Genomic DNA, 21,956 nt, shown 5'->3' with positions numbered 1-21,956 from the left:
AGCTGATGCTTTTCACTTGTTTCTTTCTACAACAGAGGAGTAAATTTAAAAGTAAACCGTAAATTGTGACAAACAACATAATCTGAATAACACTTATTATTATAAACTGGACACATTTATGTTTGTGAATGTTTGACATTTCAATAGCTGCTATAAAGCAGAAAGTTTCTGATGCATGCAGTGACATAATGAAGCACTTCAAGGATTTTATAGAAGTACATATAATTAAGATAATGCTTTCAAATAATCTACTTGATCACATCTGCTATATACTTCTTTAGAGACCAGATAGCATGATACCTGGTAAATCATCATTTACCATAAAAAATTTCTAACATAACTGTGATCTACCAGCCATGTAAGTTAAGTTCAGATACCATGAACATAAGGAATGAGAAGGATCGTGTCACTTACATATTTGAAATTTAACTTATCGTTAAGAGATACATACTTACACTTGTTTACTTTCAGGGAAATTTACAGTGCCTTTTCATTTTAATAAAAATAGTTACAAAGCTTGTGCTTATTCACTCCTTTCCCATTGCAAGTATCTACTGAATTTATCGTCTCTCTCTCTCTCTCTCTCTCTCTCTCTCTCGTGCCCAGGAGAACATCTCAGTGCTTTGGCAATTTCCTACCAATCATATTTCTTTACTTTTGTCATTTGTGGATGTCTCGGAGCTTAGAAGCATATACAATATCTATATTCTTTTACTAACAACATTACATTGTCTCCAGACCACACCACCATTCATGCACAATGCGTCAAGAAAGCTGATGAAAGCCTTCTGTACTGTTAGTGCTAAAGCGGAGAGAACAACAACTTCCTTTGATGGCTCACTAAAAGACAGAAAACCAGTAGCAAGTGAGTGAACACAAACAAACAAGAGCCAAACATGGCAAATGCCATTTGATCACGCACACCTAGCATTTACAGCAGAGAATTCTTGTCTGCTTCAGGGTAAAGGGGGCTTACAAACAATAGTCATACTGTGTATTAAACCTTCAATCACAGTATAACTGCTCTCTAGTAATCAGTTAGTGCAACTATGGAGAGATTACTGCCCTTTGGGGTACAAACAAATGTCAAATGTTTTAACAATGATTTGTAACTATAAATGTTCGTACTAGATTTCTTGTTCTATAGTTGATGCTACCTTGTGAAGACGCGTAATCTGGCACTCGGCTATCTTTCTCATTCTTTATGTAGATATCCATATATAACAACAAGTGTATACAAATAAAACAGTTTTCAATTGATGACAATGTCTGAAAACGAGTCTGTGATAATATTGTGGCAGAATATTTTAAAGGTCCGTCTTGCTCACAAAAACTTTTACATATCGCTATCACCGTTTTCAGCTATTGTCATCTTCAGATCTGTTACAAACAACAACAGTACTGTAACCAACTCAGTTCAGTTACTTGAAGAAAAATCTATAACAGGTCTGGAGATATATAAGAACATTAAAAACACACACACGACCCTCAACTGCAGCATCTCGGGATTCCAGCCCAAGATGCCGGAGTTGGTGGTTCTGTGTGCAATAGGTGTGCTTGCTTTGTGTGTGTGTGTGTGTGTGTGTGTGTGTGTGTGTGTGTGTGTGTGTGGAGGGGGGGGGGGTCCTTTTCTGCTGATGAAGGCTGTGGCTGAAAGCTTTTTGTGTCTTTCAATTGTACTTATCTGCAACCTGACATGTCTTCTTTGTAGTAGGCAGCAATCTGTCTTTTCCTACATTGTTGATATCCCTACCTGGAGTTTCCATTGTTTGATAAATAAGAAATATTTATGTGATTAACATATAACAATGAAAATAATCAATTACTGATAGTATAATGTAAATGGATAGATAAAAAAAGGTCTACTTACCAAGCAGTGGCAGTGGACCACCCACCCACCCTCACACAAAAGGATTTAACTTTTTCAAGCTTTCATAGCCAGTGGCTCCTTTTTCTGGCAGAAGAGTTGAAGGGGAAGGAAAGGAATTAAGGAAAAGGACTGGAGAGGTTTAGGGAAAGGGGTAACATTTACAAATGTCACCCAGAACTCCGGGTCAGGGGAGACCTACCGGACAGGATGAGAAGGAAAGGCTGATTGTTGGGGACTGCACCAGATGACATTTTAAAACCTGAGAGCTTAAAGGTGGAAGACAGGGTAATATGCAAGACAGAGATTACTACTAAAACATCCTGCACAAGTTAAGAGTGAAAAGCTAAGTGAATTGTATGTAATAGAGACAGGAGAGGTGACAGCAAAAAATAGACAAGTCAGAAAATGAACGACGTAGAAAACTAAAATGGAGTGAAGAAAGGAGTAGTTACTGTGAGTAAATGTTACGACAGAAGGAATTAAAGTAAATGAGTGACAGGTGGGCGGTGAGAACCAAAGACATGTTGTAGTGCTAGTTCCCACCTGCAGGGTTCTGAAAAACTAGTGTCTGGGGGAAGAATCCAGATGACACGTGCAGTGAAACAGGTACTGGGGTGGTGACTGTCATTTGTACAGCATGCTCTGCAACAGAATATTGTGTGTTGCCTGTATACACCCTCTGCCTATGTCCATTCATTCTGACTGGTATCAGGGTAGTGGTCACGCCAATGTAAAAGGCCAAAGAGTGTTTACAAGACATCTGGTGTACATGTCGTTTCACAGGTGGTTCTCCCTTTGATAGTATAAGTTGCCAGTTACAGGGGTGGAATAGGTGGTGGCAGGAGGGTGCATAGGGAAAGTCTTGCAGCAGGGACAGGAGCCATAGGGCACAGAGATGGATGCAGAAGGAGCATAGGGTCTGACATGTATGTTATGGAGATTGGGAAGGCAGCGAAAAGCTATTCTAGATGTGGAGGGCAAAATCTTAAGACAAGAATGGATCTAATCTCAGAGCATGATTTTAGGAAGTCATGGCCTTGTCAAAGTAGCTGATTGATACATTCAAGACCAGGATAATACTGGATAACAAGTGGTGTGCTCCAAAATTAATTCCTTCCGTCTCAGCATTTATTCACAGTAACCACTCCTTTCTTTACTCCATTTTAGCTTTCTAGGACTTACATTTTCTGACTTGTCTATATTTCACTGACACCCCCTGTTATGTCCTAGCCAGTAATCCCATCCTCGTCGCCAGTTTTGTGGCGGTGTTCGTAGCGACAAACACTTGGCTGTAGAAATGGCTTACGAAGTCACCGCCACACTTTTAATAGCGGGCCGACCGGTCCGCTGGAACAGTGAACAGAAAGATGAAAGCCCAAACACTCACATTAAATAAAAGTCGGTACTTATCTTTTATTAATGAAGATACAGTAACACAGTAGTGATCTCGGTGTCTACAGAAATCTGTCTGGTTCGAGTCGGAGCGGCTAGGTCAGCGTCGGCTGACGACAAACAACAACTCTGCTGCGATGAACACACAACTGACTACCAAGTACACAATTCGGAGGCGAGTATACAACTGAGCGGCGAATACAAAACTGCCCTAGCGCTCGCGACTCCAGCGCTTAAGAAGCCAGAAGCCAGCGGTGGCGCGCGCAGACTTGCGGCGATTTCCTGTATCGCTGGCGCTGCTTATGCGGACGGCGTCCGGACTTTGATGCTGCCAACCTTTTGGCAGCGGGCTCGGTTGGCATTACTGGCTAGGACATAACACCCCCCCCCCTCCTCCCACCACTGTTATGTACAATGCACTTAGCTTTTCACTCTTATTAACTAGTGCACAACGATTTAGTAGTAATTTCTGTCTTGCATATTACCCTGTCTTCCATCTTTAAGCTCTCAGGTTTTCAAATCTTGACCAGTGCAGTTCCCAACAATCAGCCTTTCCTTCTCATCCCATCTGGTAAGTCTCCCCTGACCTGGGGTTCTGGGTGACTTTCCTAAACAGTACCCCTTTCCCTAAAACTCTACAGCTTTTTTCTTTCACCCCCCCCCCCCCCCTTCCTTCCCCTTCAACTCTTCTGCCAGAAGGAGGAGTCACTGGCTCCAAAAGCTTGTAAAAGTTAAATCTGTTTGTGTGTTTCCCCCCGTCGCCATTTTGCGAGTAGATTTTTTTCATCTATCTATTTTACATTGCATTACATGATAAACAACTGCACATACCAGCCAAACAAACTATAAAATATTCTGTGTAGGTATCAACAGCAAATTATACATGTAGGTACATCGTAAGTGCTAGTGGCTATCCCAATGCGTCAGGTATTTATACAAATAAATGAGTCAGCAGGGGGCGCTATTGCTAGGGTACATGAATAGCCAGTATCGCCTATTTGATAGCTGAAATGCAATGGACATGGCAAAATGAATGTCTGATAATAAAAGATGTACTGACATAAAATATGTGCAATCAGATCCACGCTTATGATCAACATACAAGGCGTAAATAGTAATAATGGGAAGCTCTTAGCTTGGCAAAGTAAAATACAAATTGTGTAAAAGCCAATATAAGAAGTTTTTAAACCATAACCGTATGTGTAAGGTAATTAACAAAAGTGAATATTAATTAAAAATACACCTGGAACGGGATCTCAATGACGCTGCCTTGTGGCTTCTCTGTAACAAGTTCTTGTTTTACTGTGGCTAAACTTGCGTAAGAAGGCCTAATCTTCTCACTTCTAGTGGCTGGTGTGCACAACTGCCAGGCTAGGAGCTACCCACAATTACTGTTTTACTACCCATACTACATTTTAACTACTAAATCTGTGATACTGGTTACTTGTGTACTCTAGCTGTAGTGTCCTCTGCTGGCATCAGTGTTATTTGTATAAATACCAGACACACCCGAGTCGTCACCAGCACTTATTATGTACCTACATCAGAATATTTTATGGTATGTATGGCTGATATGCATGGCTGTTAATTACTTAAATATTTCTTTTTTTTATTTTCTTATGTGTCACTAGGCCTATTACAGATTGATTTTGCTTCAGCTAACCGAACTTAGTTGATCATACCTTTGTTTTCGTGTGTAACAGATATGAAGATGGAAGTGGCTGGAACCAGTAACAGTGACGTGAAAGAGTTTGTGTGATCAATAGGAACCTGTAAAACAAAGAAAAACTGTTTTCTGTGTCAGTCAGTTATTTTGCCACTACATGTTTTAACGGCCCACAGCATCATCTTCAGGTGGAGAATTGTTTATTTACATGGCTAGTGTTTGTGAAGAGCACAGGCGACTTTTCACAGCAGCAGACCAAGGGCAATGTAAGTTTTGTTGCTTCTGCCGCTAAAAGTAAAAATTGTGTATTTAGGAAAGGCACTTCTGAGGTTAAAAAACACAAATTTCTGACAGTGAATTAGACTTACACAGGCAGTAAGAGTTGCAAAACCTCTGCAGATAGCTGCCTGTTGTATGTTCTCTCTGACGTACATTATGTTTACACTGTCACTTTGAAGATGTGCATTGCAGACAGGTCTCCTTTCACTGGATATAAGGATAGAAGATTGAATGGTTATATACACAAATATGTTTTACTTTAAGAATATGAATGGGCTATACCAGAATATGGATACGTGAACAATTCAATTATTATATTAATTTCATATACATAAAAAAATCTCAACAGATCATACATATATATTTTAAGTTGAGCTTATTGGGAAATGAATGCGAGTGGTTACATTAATTGTTGTGCATTGCAACTGAAAGTTATGAGAATGCTTTAAGTACTTTGTCAAATATTTTTCAAAAGTTGGTTTGAGTCTGTTTCATTACTATCACTGAGTAGATGTTTCCATATTTCTTGGGCGATATTAACGAGGAAGGAGATGCATGCTGTTAGTGTATTTTCCTGATTCCTGATGGATGCATTCCAGACCAACAACAAAATTTGACAGACTACCTCATCACCTGGAAAGCAGACAAGATAAATTTTCATCCTCAGACATAATACACACCCCAAAAAAAGTTTTGCATCACCCCAGTTCCCAGAACTCCTGAAGATAGACACTGACTGTGGATATTGTATCACAGACACAGTTCATTTGACTGTTCAGGGATTCACTAAATCCACCAAAAAGATGTAAGCAAGCACGCATGAGCAGCGCCTATTAGATGGAGGGGGCTCACAGCTGATCAATTCCAGTCATTCAATCGCGAAGGAGGTACACAGCTCGTGTTGTTTATAGTTCAACAATGCCTAGACGGTCAATACTGCAGTTCTATCACTTCCACATTGTTACTTTGTGCCAAGAAGGGCTGGCTCTCAACAAAGGAAGTGCCCAGGCATCTTGGAGTGAACCAAAGTGATGTTGTTCGGACATGGAGGAGATACAGAGAGAAAGGAACTGTCGATGACATGCGTCGCTCAGGCCGCCCAAGGGTTACTACTGCAGTGGATGACCGCTACCTACAGATTATGGCTCGGAGGAACCCTGACAGCAACACCACCATGTTGGAAAATGCTTTTTGTGCAGCCACAGGACATCATGTTACAACTCAAACTGTGCAAAATAGGCTGCATGATGCACAACTTCACTCCCAAAGTCCATCTTTGCAACTATGACACCATGCAGCGCGGTACAAATGGGCTCAACAACATGCCGAATAGATAGCTCAGGATTGGCATCACGTTCTCTTCACTGATGAGTGTCGCATTTACCTTCAACCAGACAATTTTTGGAGACGTGTTTGGAGGCAAACCGATCAGGCTGAACGCCTTAGACACACTGCCCAACGGGTGCAGCAAGGTGGAGGTTCCCTGCTGTTTTGGGATGGCATTATGTGGGACCAACGTATGCCGCTGGTAGTCATGGAAGGCGCCGTAACAGCTGTACGATACATGAATGCCATCCTCCGATCGAAAGTGCAACCATATCGGTGAAGTATTTGTCTTCATGGATGACAATTCGCGCCCCCATTGTGCACGTCTTGTGAATGACTTCCTTCAGGATAACGACATCGCTTGACTAGAGTGACCGACATCGCTTGACTAGAGTGACCAGCATGTTCTCCAGGCATTAACCCTATTGAACAGGTCTGGGATAGATTGAAAAGGGCTGTTTATAGATGTGATCCACCAATCAATCTGAGTGATCTACGCCAAATCACTGTTGAGGAGTGGGACAATCTGGACCAACAGTGCCTTGATGAACTTGTGGATAGTATGCCACAACAAATATAGGCATGCATCAATGCAAGAGAGCATGCTACGGGGTATTAGAGGTACCAGTGTGTACAGAAATCTGTACCACCATGTCTGAAGGTCTCGCTGTATGGCAATAAAAAGGGCAGAAATTATGTTTATGATTATCTCTATTCCAATTTTCTGTACAGGTTCTGGAACTGAGGTGATGCAAAACTTCTTTTGATGAGTGTATATAAAATCACGTGTAGTAAATGCCCAGCTCAGTACATAGGTCAAACAGGCAGTTAACTTCCACACCAGATTCAAAGACATATCAATGCCTTCCGATACAACACATCAAACAAATCTGCAACAGTCTCCCATACAAAAAATACAGGACATCTATTTAACAATGCAGAAAGCAATCTTAAGATATTACACACACTGAACAAAAGATGTATCTACAAGATCTGACAAAGTGCTTAAAGCATTCTCGTAATTTACAATCTCAATGCATTACATTTAATGTAGCTATTCATATTCATTTCCCAATAAGCTCAACCTACAATATACAAGGCAAAGAAAAAATTCTGCTCTTGGCAGTTTGAATGAGACTCCTCACCCCAAATCAAGACAAGCAAAAGCTAGTACCACAAACAGGCTTAATAAAAATGTTATTTAAAAAAACGAAGCTCTGGGACACTGTAATTGCTTGCAGCATGACCAATAACAGGTAGTAGAAACTATTCCCTGTGCCACAGCTGTTCCACTGGCTCAGTGACACAACGCAGCACTGTGGTGAACGGTTATGCAGATTCGTTGATGTTCAAGTCGCATTTGCACCAAATTGTATTCAATTTATACCTCCAACACAGCATAATTTGTATTTTTATTACTGTTACTTTTAATGAAACACTGACACATAACATGAACTCCTTACAGACGTACACGATCACACGTGAAGCCATTAGAAAATAATAGCGGATACAATAACATTGTCAGTAGCCAATGGCGTACAAAAACCACAATAGATAGGCTACAATAGATTGCTCACTATGCTACAACTCCATTCTGTATGTTTGATGTCCAGGCTTATCTTCACAGACACAGTACAAGCATGTTTTAGAGATGTTCAAACCAACCACCTTGCATTTGCAAACACTTCGCCACTCGCCTTATAATACTTTGCTGGTCTCTATGCAACATACCTACATCCACCACTGCCAAAGCGGCATGCATGCAAACTATTATGTCTTGTGCATCCATGGGCGGAGAACTATAAACTTGTTCCTTTAAGTGCCCACAATTAAAAATCTAGTGGATTAAGGTCCAGAGAATGTGTAGGACAGAACCCACTTTGCAGGAAATGCTCCATTTAAATAGTTATGCACATTCATTACGAAGTGTGGCAGTGCACCATCAAGCTGAAACCATAGCTGTCGCTGAACAACAACTGCAAAGTTTTCTAATGGCTCAGGCAATGCATTGCAAAGAAACACAATCCACAGGTGCATTAAAGTTGTCCAGGACTAGATAATGGCCCAAAAGCATTCCTCCCACAGTTCGAACCCACAAGTTTATTCCAAAGCGTGCCTGAAAGCCATGTTCACAGATGACATGTGGATTGTGTTCCGATCAGTAATGGCTGTTGTGAGGTTGAAAATACCTTCATGAATCAGTATCATGTTATTTATAAAATGTTCGTTACCTTATACTTGGTGGAAAAGCCATTCACAAAACTGTACTCATTGAATGTAGTTTCTGGCCGTTGGTGTTGAATTAATATGTAATGATATGGATGCAATTCTTAATCGTGCAACACTTCAACAACCAGTCTTTGAGATATCTAGAACTGCCTTGCAATCTGACAGGTACTTTGCAGAGGTGACTGGTGAACAGTTTCAGGAATTGCGTCCTCTGTCTAGTTCTCAGATGACCTCTGCCCATTCCTTGTGGACGAAGCAACCTGTTTACCAAAGGCATTACTCCTGACGATGAAAAACATTTGTATAAGGGTGGTTGAGTGAATCATGCAGTATATGTTTGGTTATCAGATGCACTCAGCATCAAAAGCATATCAATGTACTCATCATTTGTGTACTTCATCGAGAAGCTGTCCTACGTGAATTTGACAGGATCAGTTGTGGATGTGCACGTAGACACATGTATGCGGTTTCTTGGATCCCTCTGTCAAGTGATAGGCTGCTTTCATGTGACAATATGACAAGAACTAGGGAACAGAGGTACAAAAACTAAAAAAAAGGAAACTGATGAGGATCTGAAACATAGCTCCACTATGGATGTGGGTTTGATGTCCCAGCAGTCCACTCACTGGGCTACGACGGCTGGTATGGTACTGTGGGATCTATATGTTCCTCTGCACATTCCAATGTGCTGCATGATGTGACTGCATTGTCCACTCTTAATTTTTAAACAAGTGTTTTCAAAATGCCAATGGACTTGCTGCAGCAGTAATATCCATTCCCATCAGATCGCCGAAGTCAACTGCTGTCGGGCTTAGCTAACACTTCGATGAATGGCAGTCCAATCTGCTGAGCACTGTTGGCAAGCGGGCTGCACTCACCCCTTGTGAGGCAAATTGAAGAGCTACTTGACTGAGAAGTAGCAGCTCCAATCACAAAAACTGACAACAGCCAGGAGAGCTGTCTGCTGACCACATGCCCATTAGTATCTGCACCCAGTGACACTCACATGCTGTGGATGGTTGGTCGGTTATTTGATTTGGGGGAGAGGACCCAATACTGAGGTCATTGTTTCCATGATACAGGATGGCATAAATCAAGGGAGTATCAACACAAACAGCACAGTCTAGTCAATGGGAAGGAATAACATGCAAACACAAAGGGAAAACGGACATCCAGGTTAGCGGGAAGAGGATAAAACAAAGGGCATAGGTGGCAATGGGGAGAGCAGGGGTGTCCCAGAAACACTACATGCTATGGGGCACTGCACCGCCACTGACCTATCCAGACAGCGACACCGTATCATTGTCACAGTAAAAATGGGACAACAACAAGAGAAGAAGACACAAGAAAAGGGGAAACAAAACAGCAGATCAGACAAAATGCTGGGAAAAGGCAGGGAAACGTAGCCAATGTGGAAGTAAAAGTCAAGGCCTCCATAACCAACCTATACTAACTGAGGAACTCAAATTCCAGAGGAAAATTCAAGGACTTATACCTGAGAGTACAAGCCACTTTCACAAAGAAAACCGAGGGCAGACATAAGCATGCGAGGGTCACCCACGAAAACTCAAGACAAGGAAGGTGAGAGGGCACACTTAGTGTGAAGGGCCAAAAGGTGGGGACAGTCTAGCAAAATATGGATCATTGTGAGTGGAGCCCCGCCAGTACAAGGGGGGCGACTCATGGCAGAGTAAAAAACCATGGGCCAACCTAGTGAGCCAATATGAAGACAGTAGATTCCCACCGATAGACACAAAGGGAAGAATACCACATGGTGGGCGTCTCTTTGATGGCGCAAAGTTTCTTAGACAGGGCGGGGAGGGGGGGTTCCAACACCATTGGAACAATGGAGGCTTTCAGTCGCCAGAAGAGATCCATATGAATCCATGGCTGAGGAACTAACCGGGGATGGGGGTGTTTCAGGAGAGAACATGGGGAAGAGGACAAGGAGGGCAGATGAAAGCCATGGCGGAGAGAAGCAAGACGTAGTCTAAACCCAGTAAACTGACCTACGGGTGGGCAGAAAGCAGGCGACAGCCTCAGGCCGCGAAAAGAATAGAACAGGAAAGGTGAGATGGGGAAGAACAGGTAGCGACGGCATAGGAAACCAAGAGTTGGAACTGTCAAATCTAAAGGCCATGGATCCCAGAGTCAACCAGAAGATTACTGACAGGGCTAGTGTGAAATGCACCCAGTGGCTGAATGGATACAATGACTGTGAACCAGGTCCAAGAGGAGCAGCGGGAAGGGACAGCTGATCCATAAAACTTAACAACCATAGTCCATACAGGAAAGAACTAAAGCCCGGCAGAGAAGGGTCGAACAATGCACACCCCAAAAGGTGCGGGCAAGGAAGTGAAGAACACCGAGTTCCTGAAAACAGCCACCATTCAACTGAAGGATATGAGGCAACGAAGTAAGCTTGTTGTCAAAAAGAAGACTCAAGAAACCGAACTGGACGGCCATGGTCAGGCACTGGGCACAGAGGTAGAGCTCTGAATCAGGATGGTCCATAGTACTGCAGCAGAAATGCACCACCCTCGACTTGGGAGAGAATTGAAAATCCTCTGAGATTGTCCATGTGGAAGAGCATCAGATGGCACCCTGGAGCTGTTGTTCCGTGGGGGTCATCGAGTGGGAGTTAGCCCAAATACAGATATCATCGACATACAGAGCAGGGGTGACCAATGGTACAGCAGAGGCCACAAGCCCACTAACAGCGATTACAAAAAGGACACTTAATACAGAGGCCTGTAGAAGGCCATTCTCCTGGGTCTGCGGAGAGCTTAGAACAGCATCAACTGAGACTCTGAACGACTGGTGGGACAGGAACTGGCGAATAAAAACTGAGAGAGGGCCTCAAAAACCCTAGTCGTAGAGTGTAAGGAGAATGTGACAGCACCAAGCTGTGCTGTATGCCTTACGAAGTCCAAAGAAAATTGCAACAAGATGGCAGCACTGACAAAAAGCCTGCCGAACTGCAGTTTCAACTCGAAGCAGATGATCGATCAAAAATCATCCAAGATTCAAGAACCCAATTGAGTTGATAAGCCACCATCCATTATAGCAACTTGCAGGGGACATTTTTCAGGCTGATAAGTCGTAACTATCAAGGGAAGGTGGATGCTTACCACACTTAAAAACATGGATGGAATCAGGGCCAGGAGCTCAATCCTGAGAAGAAGAGAGGGCCAGAAGAAGCTACCATTCAGTAAAAGGTTCACTGTAAGATTCCTCCTGACAAAGGGTAAAATATAAGCAGGAAGCTTCAGCCTGCTGTATCTGGAGGAGGAAGGCAGCCGGATAGAAGGCTGATGCTGATGCCGTCACAAAATGGATCGCAAGGTGTTCGTCCAGAATGGGAGACTGCCACTGACAACCTTGGAGTGCGCAGAGTGTGGCCCGCACCTGTGATGAAGGGACAGAAGAACCGAGAGAGGAGACAAAGCGTTCCCAATACACCCATTTGGTCTGTCTGATTAAGTAACGGGCTTGGGCGTCAAGACGTGTAAAAGTGCTAAGGAGGACAGGTGCTGCTTAAGATCATGGAAGGCATGACAACAATCACGGATAGCGGTGGCAATAGCCATGCTCCACCATGGGGCTGGCCAACAGTGAATAGGACCTGTCAAGCAGGGAATGGCAATGCCGGCAATGCGGATTATCTCATTGGACATATTATGGATGACTTCATCAATACGACATGACAAAAAAAGTGGAAACACAAGCTGAGAGTTGCACAGAGGCTAATCGGCTTGATGGAATGTCCAGCAGGAAAATCTGGTCACCAGGAGACGGGGAGGGAATGAGAGAATCAACGGGAAATGGTCACTGTCACACGAGGTCATCGTGTGGCAACCAGTGTAAGAAACGAAGAAGGGGAAGGGAAGAGAGCAAAAGATAAATAGCAAAGAAAGTGTCATAAACAGCACTAAAATTAGCAGGGGAACACTCATTAAGAAGGCACAGGTCATGGTCCACAAGAAACTGATCAATGAGTGAGGAGCCCCAACTTGATGGAGAAGCACTGACCTACAAAGGGTGATGGGAATTACAATCCCCGAGGTTGGAGGAAGGGAGAGGGAAGATGCTGAAGGAGGGCTGTTATGGCAGCAGTTGTAAGTGGCCTTTCAAAAGGGAGAGAGATTTAGCAAACCGTGATGGCAGAGTCCAACTGGACCCGAACAGCAACTGCTTCCAATGTGGTGCAAAGTGGGGTCCATGCACTAACAATATCCATGTGGACCAACATGCAGACACCAGTTGAAGCCCTCAAAGATCTGACTCAGTTCCGAAAGAAGTGCAGAACACACAAATGTACAGTTAGGTCAGCATCAGTAAAATGAAATTCCTGGGTTGGGTTGATTTGGGGGAGGAGACCAATCTGTGAGGTCATCGCTCTCATTGGATTAGGGAAGGATGGGGAAGGAAGTCGGCCACGTCCTTTCCAAGACACCTTCCCAGCATTTGCCTGAATGTTATTTAGGGAAATCACAGAATACCTAAATCAGGATGGCTGGACACGTGATTGAACCTTCGTCCTCACGATGAGATTACTGAAGAATGACGCAAGTTGCCAAGTAAAGGGCAATAAGGGATTACAACTGTGGGACACGACAGCAGTATCCGTTACAGTTCCACTGAGTAATCACGGAATGGGAGGTGAACAGGCTGGAGCCGATCACGTCACCATACTGATGAGGTGACATCCATAAATAAGATGTCTGATTCAGGTTGTGAGATGGGAGATGGCACCTCCAGGGACACAGGGAGGACCTTGTCCTGGGACTTAGTTTCTTCTTCTTCTTCTCCTCCTCCTCATTCCCAAGTTGTGGAGAGCAGGGCACAGAGAGAGAGAGAGAGAGAGAGAGAGAGAGAGAGAGAGAGAGAGAGAGAGGAGGGGGAGAGGAGAGGGGGGACATGACTGGAGTAAGGAAGACGTAGGAGGGGGTCGGGGTCTTATACCAGCACTAGCAAGAAGTTGTATCCCTTGCCGAATTCAAAGAGCAATATTTTGCCGATTCCAATACACCGCCAGATGAAAGTAGTATTACCTTTATCCTCTCTTCTCAGAGTAGTTTTTTGGTGGTCCAGATCCTCCTGTGCCACCTCACTGGCGATCCAATTGCGATGAAGATCATTGGAATACTTCTGTAAATTCTCTCTACTGCGCTAATAAATAAATAGCCCCAATTCTTACAAACAGGGGTATATTTTGCCCAACATTTTCACTACTAGTTTTCATAACACAACTAACAATTGTTACGATAATACCACTCTCGAGTACATTCAAACGTCCATACATGTATACTGTACGACCTGGGAAAAAAACTACCACTCTTCAATTGTTCATTAAACCCTTGTTGGTGCATCATTTACTCCATGGCTCTCCGATTCACACACTTGCTGCACCATGGCACAAATGATGGATGACTAGTGATTGTATTACCATTTTTAATGGTCCCCTTCTGGCCCGCTCCGCATTCAGTGCATACAAGAAAGGAAAACAGTTTCTCTTTCCCACTACATATATCCTTATTCAATTTACTCACAAGCATCTCTTGTTGATGGCTTTCCAATGGTGTGTTGGGATGTTTGCAAATATCCCGAAACACTACAGAAGAAAGAACGCAACGGAGGCAAACGTGGAAGTCATCGACACAGGGTGGAGTCGCTCATATTTTTGATGAGCCTCAGTGTAAGAGAAATGATCCAAGGACTTATACTCATGGATCTCCTTTTCTTTCTTGTAAGCCAGGCAATCTGGTGAGTGTGAAGAGTGATGGTTATGACAATTTACACACATGGGTGGTGGAACACAGGGGCCCCATCATGGAGTGGGTGGCCACAGTCACCGCATAGAGTGTCTGCTGGTCATAGGGAAGATGTGTGGCCAAAATGCAGGCAACAAAAGCACCTCGCAAATGGTGGGACAATGGCTTCACATCACACCAGTAACACACAACCTTGGCCTTCTCTGTGAGGGTATCTCCTCTGAAAGCCAGAATAAAGGCTCCGGTACCAGTACAGCTGTCCTTACAAACTTTTAGCACATGTCGAACAAAATGAACGTCCTGTCATTCCAGATTAGCCCTGAGTTCCTAATCAGTTTGAAGGATGAGGTGCCTATGAAAAATGCCTCCCTGGACTATATTCAGAGACTGGTGAGGTAACAGATGTCACCAATATCACAAGCACAAAGAGCTGCAGACTTGGTGGCAGAAGCAGCTTTCTTTGATCAACCCCATCTTACTGAGAGACTCCATTTCGTGAAACTTGTTCTCGATATTCTCCACAAAAAGCAATGGCTTTGTGGCAGTGAATGTGTCCCCACCTGTTCTAGTACAGATCTTGTAGTGAGGGAAGTTTCCCACCCACCTGGCAAGCATGGCCCTCTTCCCAGGTTGTAGCCAGAGAAAGAAAGGCTGCAGGGTCATCAAAAACAGAATTAATATATAGGCTGAGGATGACAGGTTGGTCGTTCAGTACCACTGGGCCTTCCGAGATCTGTTCGGATGGAGTTTTTAAAATGCACCCAATCTGATTTTGCAAGATAAACTTTGGTCTTGAATATGGATGAGGAAGCCCAAGCTGACCTCCAACTGTGGCATTTTTTTCTTCACTCTGTATATGTAGGACTTGATGTAATCTTTCTATACAAATGAAATTAAAATAAATATTGAATTGTACAAATGTCTATATTCTGGTGCAGTCCACTTAAAAAAAAAGGTATATTACCAAGAAAAGTAAATCGACAGCTGGTCTCAGTATATACATTGGCTGACCAGAAATTGGCCACGTCAAGTGCATTTGGCGTCACGTGTACCAGGTCTGTCATGGAGAGTGTGACTGGAGATGACGAACACTGTAGCAGATGGTTCTTAGCGTGCACACATGCAAAAAACTGACTCCACAGAAAGACCCCACTTCAGCAGGTTGGTCTTGCCTTTAAGGTACTTGAGAGTAGTCTGTTGAGAGTCTTCCATGCTGTCCACTGTTCTGAATGATCAGGAGGAGATTTTTCTTCAGAACCGTCTATTTCTCCAGATGCTGACATCCCACTCCCCCCACTTAGAGAACCTTGCTTAATGCGGTGCTCCTACAAGAGCTTCAGTAGCTGCCAAGAAGTTCTTTATTGATTTCCACTGAGGACGTGCTGGCTGATGGCCATACAATGGTGGGCTTCCTTAGCCACAGCCTTGCTATTCCCGCATCTAGCAGTCTATCTGGTCTCTAATATCAGGATGGGCTATGCCAGCAAAGTTTATCTATGGGTGTTATGTCTTAAACAATCCATGATAATGGGACAGGTCTCATCATGTGCCAGATTTATGTTTCTGGCATAGATGGGCTTGTATTGTGCCAAACACGCATATTCACTACTGGAGTGACACAGCACTAGCACACTAGTTCTCACATTGTGTGGGTGAAATCTCCATGCGATATCAGTCAGTGTCTGCACTACGTTGTTTCTGGAAAACTTTAGCTTCATGTTTACGCACAATTCGGCTACAGGTTTTTCCTTATAGTAGATGATAAATTCTTGCAGGGCTTTCTGATAAGGTTTGCTCCACCTTTTCAAAACAGTTAGCCTAAGCAGTGATTGCAGAGTCATCAGCACTGATAGAACTCTGGGTTTCTTCAGGCAATGGCTGATTATTACTGTAGACATTTAATAGCTATGGTGCAAGCAGCACTGAAGTGACAGTGTAAATATTATGTACAGTGAACAGGACATAAAAAAGGAAGCAGTATGCAGACTTTTTACAACTCTGCCACACCTGTAATTACAACTCACTGTCAGAAATTCATGTTTTTAACATCAACAGTGCCTTTCCTAAATACATAATTTTTATCATCAATAAAATATGAAACATAACCTGTACTGCCCTTGGTCTGCTCTGAAAAAGTGTCTACTCCTCACCAACACCAGCCATGTAAATAAATAATTCTCCGCCTGAAGAAGATGGTCTTAACCTTGGAAACACACAATGGCAAAATAAATATGTGACAAACGCAGAAAACAGTTTTATTTGTATTTATCAAGAGTTGCAGTCCTCATTAATGCTGCCCTTTAAGAACGAAATATTCGTAACAATTGTATTTTTATGCTACTTGGGCTAAAACAGTGACCCCAAAAAAAAGAAACAGCTATGTTGTCGCAGCACTGCAGTGCTTTGACGTTATAGTTCTCTTTTGCACGTACTTTTTTTTTTTTTAAATGGGTGGGCTGAATGTACTGATACAGGCCAACACGGTATGTGACAATTGTCACATGTACTCAAACAAGGATGGGTAAGACCAGAACACCGACAATGTTTATTTTGCTTCTTTGTTATTTTTGGAACAGACAGATTCGTAGCATAGCCCACGGTCTAGGTAATGCAGTACGGTTGAGGGCAGGTAAACTCAATTGATGTGATAGGACAAAAACGCAAAAAATTCTTGGTATGGCACATATTTGACGCATTTCTGATTTAAATAACGGTTTCACTTCGACAATACTGTGGATCAAAGAAGATGAGGGGTATCGGCAGATTCAATATTTTCGTGTTTTGTTTAAAAGAAAGACATGATTCAAAACACCATGCTTGATTTTTATCTTCTGTATGTGTCTGTTGACTCACACGGCAAAATCTTTAATTCTTTAATTGTCGGTCATGATGTGTTTATGCCTCATGTAATCTTGCATTTCATTACATAAACTAATCTTCCAATCTTACAACTACACTGTCATCATTAACTTACTTCACAGCGGATGGGCAAACCAAACCACCATTTTTTGCAAGAAGGCAAATGTCCTAAATTTATCTTCATTTGTTAATGACAAGTTTTAACATAGGCAAAATGTTGTTTGCATTGATTGGCTGTTCCAGCTCTTGGTAGAATATTTTGTACATTATGAATGAAACACACACAATACTGCTGTAATATTTATTATTTGTTACACGAACCAGATTTCGGCTGATTCACCATCATAAGGTACACAGGGGTGCAGTGGAATTTTGTTAGCTCAAACATTTTAAACTTGTGCATGTGTAGAGTATCTCCAGTTCCAGAGACGAAAATGTTAATGTTAGAATAGGAATAAAACAAGCAAGGTTATTTCAGTGTAAATGAGACGTAAGATTATTTAACTAAGATAAAATATGCAACACATTAACTAATGAACTACAGACAAATTACACCAGTTGTACATAGAAGAATATAACTGACCAATAAACTTTGGTAACACATTCCAAAGATGTGGCTGAATAAATACTCTTGCCGTTAATAGATCATAAATTACAGAGAGATCAGATATGATAGTGATATTAAGCAGGTGTGTGATTATACAAAGTAAAATTTTTTTGGGTCAATGGAAGCGTCCAAGTCCACCTGTCTGCTTTGCCCCATGACGTATGGTGCAGTTGTGTGTGATGTCATTACAGCACAGAGTTGTCAAGTAGGTTGTGTTTGCAGATGTCATGTTGGGTTTGATGGAGCCCTCTGGTGCTGTATGTGTATGTGCTGTGTGTAACTTGTTATATTGCCTTCATTTGAGGTTTTGTGTACACAGTGCAACTTTGCTGGGAGTGTTAGCTGTTGGTCACACATTGTGCGTTGGAAGTGTTTTCAGTGAGTTATTAAGCTTTCTTTTGTTTATGTGTTTGGCATTATTGTTAGTCATAGGGAGGGAGAAGAGCCACTCTTCCTAACTTGCAATCTTATTTAGATGAGTATTGCTGGCAGATGAGTTTCCTTGGGGATATTATTATTATTTTAAGGGGCTGCAGGTAACATGTATAGGCCAAGGATGGAGAGTTGAGGGATTGTGGACTTAATAGAATGCTTTGGGGGGAGGGGAGGGGGAAGAGGATTGTTTTATAGTTATGTTGTAGAGGACCCATTTGGTTGCAGCTTTTGTTGATTTGTAAGGTGTGATTTATTTTCGTTTATTGTGTGTTTTTTATTTGTTGTCTTTCTTTAGGAGGTGTGTGGTATGAGTTTGTTTGTGGCTGGTTTGGAAGGGTTTGTGTGTTTGTGTGTGTGTGTGTGAGGAGGGGGGGGGGGGGGGAGCGCCTTTGATTTGGGTGGCCAATCTAGATTGTATCGCTGGAATATGTTGGTGTTAAGTAATTTTTGTTTTGGGTTTATTCTATATGAACTGTGATGTTTTGTGTATTTATGGTAGATTGATTGTATTTTAATTGATGTAGTGGTGTCTGATTTTTGGGTTGTTGAGGTGTTGGGGGTTTTGATTCTATTTTTCGTAGTTTTAGGTATTGTTTTTTTGGTATGACAGTTGTGGTTGAGCTATACAGAGCAATGGAAATTCCCGATTCCAGTTTTCATAGTTGTAGTTGTTGGTTGTTTGGTATTGACGGTTACAGTTGATCTATGTAGGTCACGAGAGGTGTATGATTCCTGTGATCTTTGTTGGCATAGCAGAATGCTGTCATTTTGTGTTTTTTCTGTCACTTTACTTTGGGACCATGCAGGTTTTTTTTCTTGTTATATATTTAGCCTGTCTCCACCCTAAACCCTCAATTTCCTGTGGTCGTCCCATTAGTTACATTTTATTTTTGGAGTGAGACGTTGCTGTGTTATTTTATTGTTTTCACGTTTGTTGGAGTGTATATGTAGCGACGTCACAGACGCCATATTGCAGATGCTGAAAGCAATGCTTTCTGACATGGGTCAAAGCAGACAGGTGGAATATGATAGACATGTGGTAATTAACTTCCATAATTTCTAGTATGGAAATGTGCACCTTTTGTTGCATTCTTGAGGTGGTGGGTTCAGGACAGTGTAAAGAAGCGAATACCTCTATTTTTCTGCCTTTTGTGTGTTATAGGCTACACTAAAGGTAGAAGGGTAGACATACCCACTTGGAGGAACACCACAGATGTTGGAAACTTAGAAAAGTAGACTCAACTTTTGCAGACAGCCTGTTTAAAGAAGGTCATAGTTACAAGGTAAAACGAAGTATTAGATCACATCCACAAGGAAAGGAAGGTGAACTGTCTTGAAATAAATAACCACATGTCTATCAACCCAAGCCCAGTACTGAATAACAAGATACGGTTCCCTTACTCACCATTTATAGCTGCAAATACTACTCATAATCCCACCCAGGCCATTTTGTAAATTAAGCCTCTTGCTCACATGCTCCATTTCCTTTATTTCTGTTACTATAACTTCTCTTGTTGTGTTAAACAAATTACATTGTACCATATCTGATCTGTTTGTAATTTATGATCCATTAAAGACAAGATTATTTTGTTCAGCCACATCTTTGGAATGTGTCACCAAAGCTTACTGTTCAATTATGTTCTTCTACGGACAGCTGATGCAATTTGTCTATAGTTCATTTAATTGTCACATATTTTATCTTAGTTAAATAATCTTACATAACATATACACTGCAATGTAACCTTGTTTTATTCCTATTCTAACATTAACATTTTCATCTCCTGAACTGGAGATACTCTGCACATGCACTAGTTCAGGATCTTTGGTCCAACAAAATTTCATTGTACCTATATCTGCATACCTGATGATGGTGTAACATCCGAAAACTGGTTTGTGTAATAAATAATGTAGAATATTATCCCCGTGTTGTGTGTGTTTCACTCACAATAAATGTTTTGTAACTACCCTCCAGGCTGTAAATGATAATACTTGGCATTTCATTTCTTGTTTACACTGAGTACATGAATTAAGCAGACAATGGAGCTCTCTGGAAGACACACTCTTCACTGACTTGGTATTAGATTTACAAGGTTCACTCAAGCTTCGCGATTTTTTTATCATCAATGTCCTAACAGGTGAGTGCAGATTAAGTTCCATTTCCTGTTCCCCCCACCACTTAGCTTTAATATACATAAATCCATAATAAGCCACAAATAGGCACAAAATAACGGCAATCTCACAAATTCAGTGCCAAGAACAAAGAGAGCAAACAAGAATAAAATACCGTACTAAAGAGTACAATCTTTATATACTTCCATGAAGTGTCACCTGATGGAATAACTAAAATATGGTTATATAGTTTAGCAATATACTAACAAACATAAGGTTAAATACGAGAACTCTGGATAGCCTATACGGTTTGGAACATAAAAAACACTCACGGGTTCCAAATTACACTTTCTTGGAAATCTGCTGTTCCCACAGTCACAGCGGAAATTCCTAGAAAAAAAAACTGAATTAATATTATGTTCTAATTTTACGTAAAGCACGTCAGAAGTGAACTACAAACTTGCGAAATGTAGAAAACAACTACTTCGAAAACAATGTCATCAAATTTAGTTCTCTGGCCTATCACATCTGTGAACTTTTACACAAGACAAAAAAATGAACCTATAAAACATTGTCTTACGGAACCTTTTAGTATAAAGCTCGACCAATTCGTGGCCTTCATGGCAATGGTAACTACATGCAAGGCATATTCCACCTGGTTTGAAATCATCGTTAGTTAACGGAATGCAAGTAACACATGCATACAAGGCTTGTCTCTTCACATAACCCTGTAACAAAACCAAGTCATATCGATATTAGTATTCCACCGGCAACATATGTTAGTTAGCAAGCTGCAAGAATACTATAGATGTCACAACACGTTTAACAATAAACAGTCTTCAATAAATTGTGTTTGGTACTAGTCCACTCAACGCCATTACGGCGCAGTTCAACTTTACCTGTGAATATGTACAGTTCTTGTCATCAGAGGCGCCCAGAACAGCTTTCGCATCATCTTCAAGTTCCAGTTCTTCTTTAAGAACGTCAAGCATTGTTACTTCAGTGTTATCTCCTGTTTCTTCTTTATCCATGTCTACGTTATTTACAGTACGTTCACTACCTGGTGTTGAGCTTTCCGCCATTTTTCACGTCTGAGGTTAATTCGAAACTGACGTGTGAAATTTGGCGGGAAAGCTAACCGCCAAATCTGTCTCTCACTAAAAACTCATTTCATAACCTTGTACTTTATTTAAAAGTGCTGTTACTTTTGAGAAAGAATACCATGTTTACACAGACCACGTTCCCGACTGCACGATGTATTTTACTCGAAAAAACGCAGAGTAAAAGTTTAATACAATAATATTAACAAAAGTAATTCTAATGATGAAATACTTTTTGTTAATTCAGAGCCAAATTAACTTAACATGAAAATGACTGTTAAATTTCTACGAACAAACAGTTCATGACAAT

The 21,956-nt window shown here is 41.7% G+C and overlaps 1 protein-coding gene across 2 annotated transcripts in view; it reads right to left on the bottom strand.

The window, feature by feature from the left end:
• The window catches only part of LOC124802460 (putative E3 ubiquitin-protein ligase UBR7), an 81,486-nt gene extending 59,632 nt beyond the window's left edge, over nucleotides 1-21,854 (bottom strand). Inside the window, exons 1-3 of one of the 2 annotated variants that reach the window (XM_047263244.1) lie at nucleotides 21,446-21,840; nucleotides 21,132-21,274; nucleotides 20,879-20,936 (exon numbers count right to left, since the gene is read on the bottom strand). In XM_047263244.1, the coding sequence (XP_047119200.1) occupies nucleotides 20,879-20,936; nucleotides 21,132-21,274; nucleotides 21,446-21,628 (384 nt within the window). In that variant the 5' untranslated portion in view covers nucleotides 21,629-21,840. Of the gene's footprint in view, nucleotides 1-20,878; nucleotides 20,937-21,131; nucleotides 21,275-21,445 lie in introns of both variants that reach the window. The other variant, XM_047263245.1, reaches the window with a different exon arrangement.
• Nucleotides 21,855-21,956: the final 102 nt, after the last annotated feature.

Source organism: Schistocerca piceifrons, chromosome 6 (assembly GCF_021461385.2).
Source record: "Schistocerca piceifrons isolate TAMUIC-IGC-003096 chromosome 6, iqSchPice1.1, whole genome shotgun sequence".
Taxonomy (NCBI): Eukaryota; Metazoa; Arthropoda; class Insecta; order Orthoptera; family Acrididae; genus Schistocerca; species Schistocerca piceifrons.
This window is presented reverse-complemented; position numbering and strand designations above follow the sequence as displayed.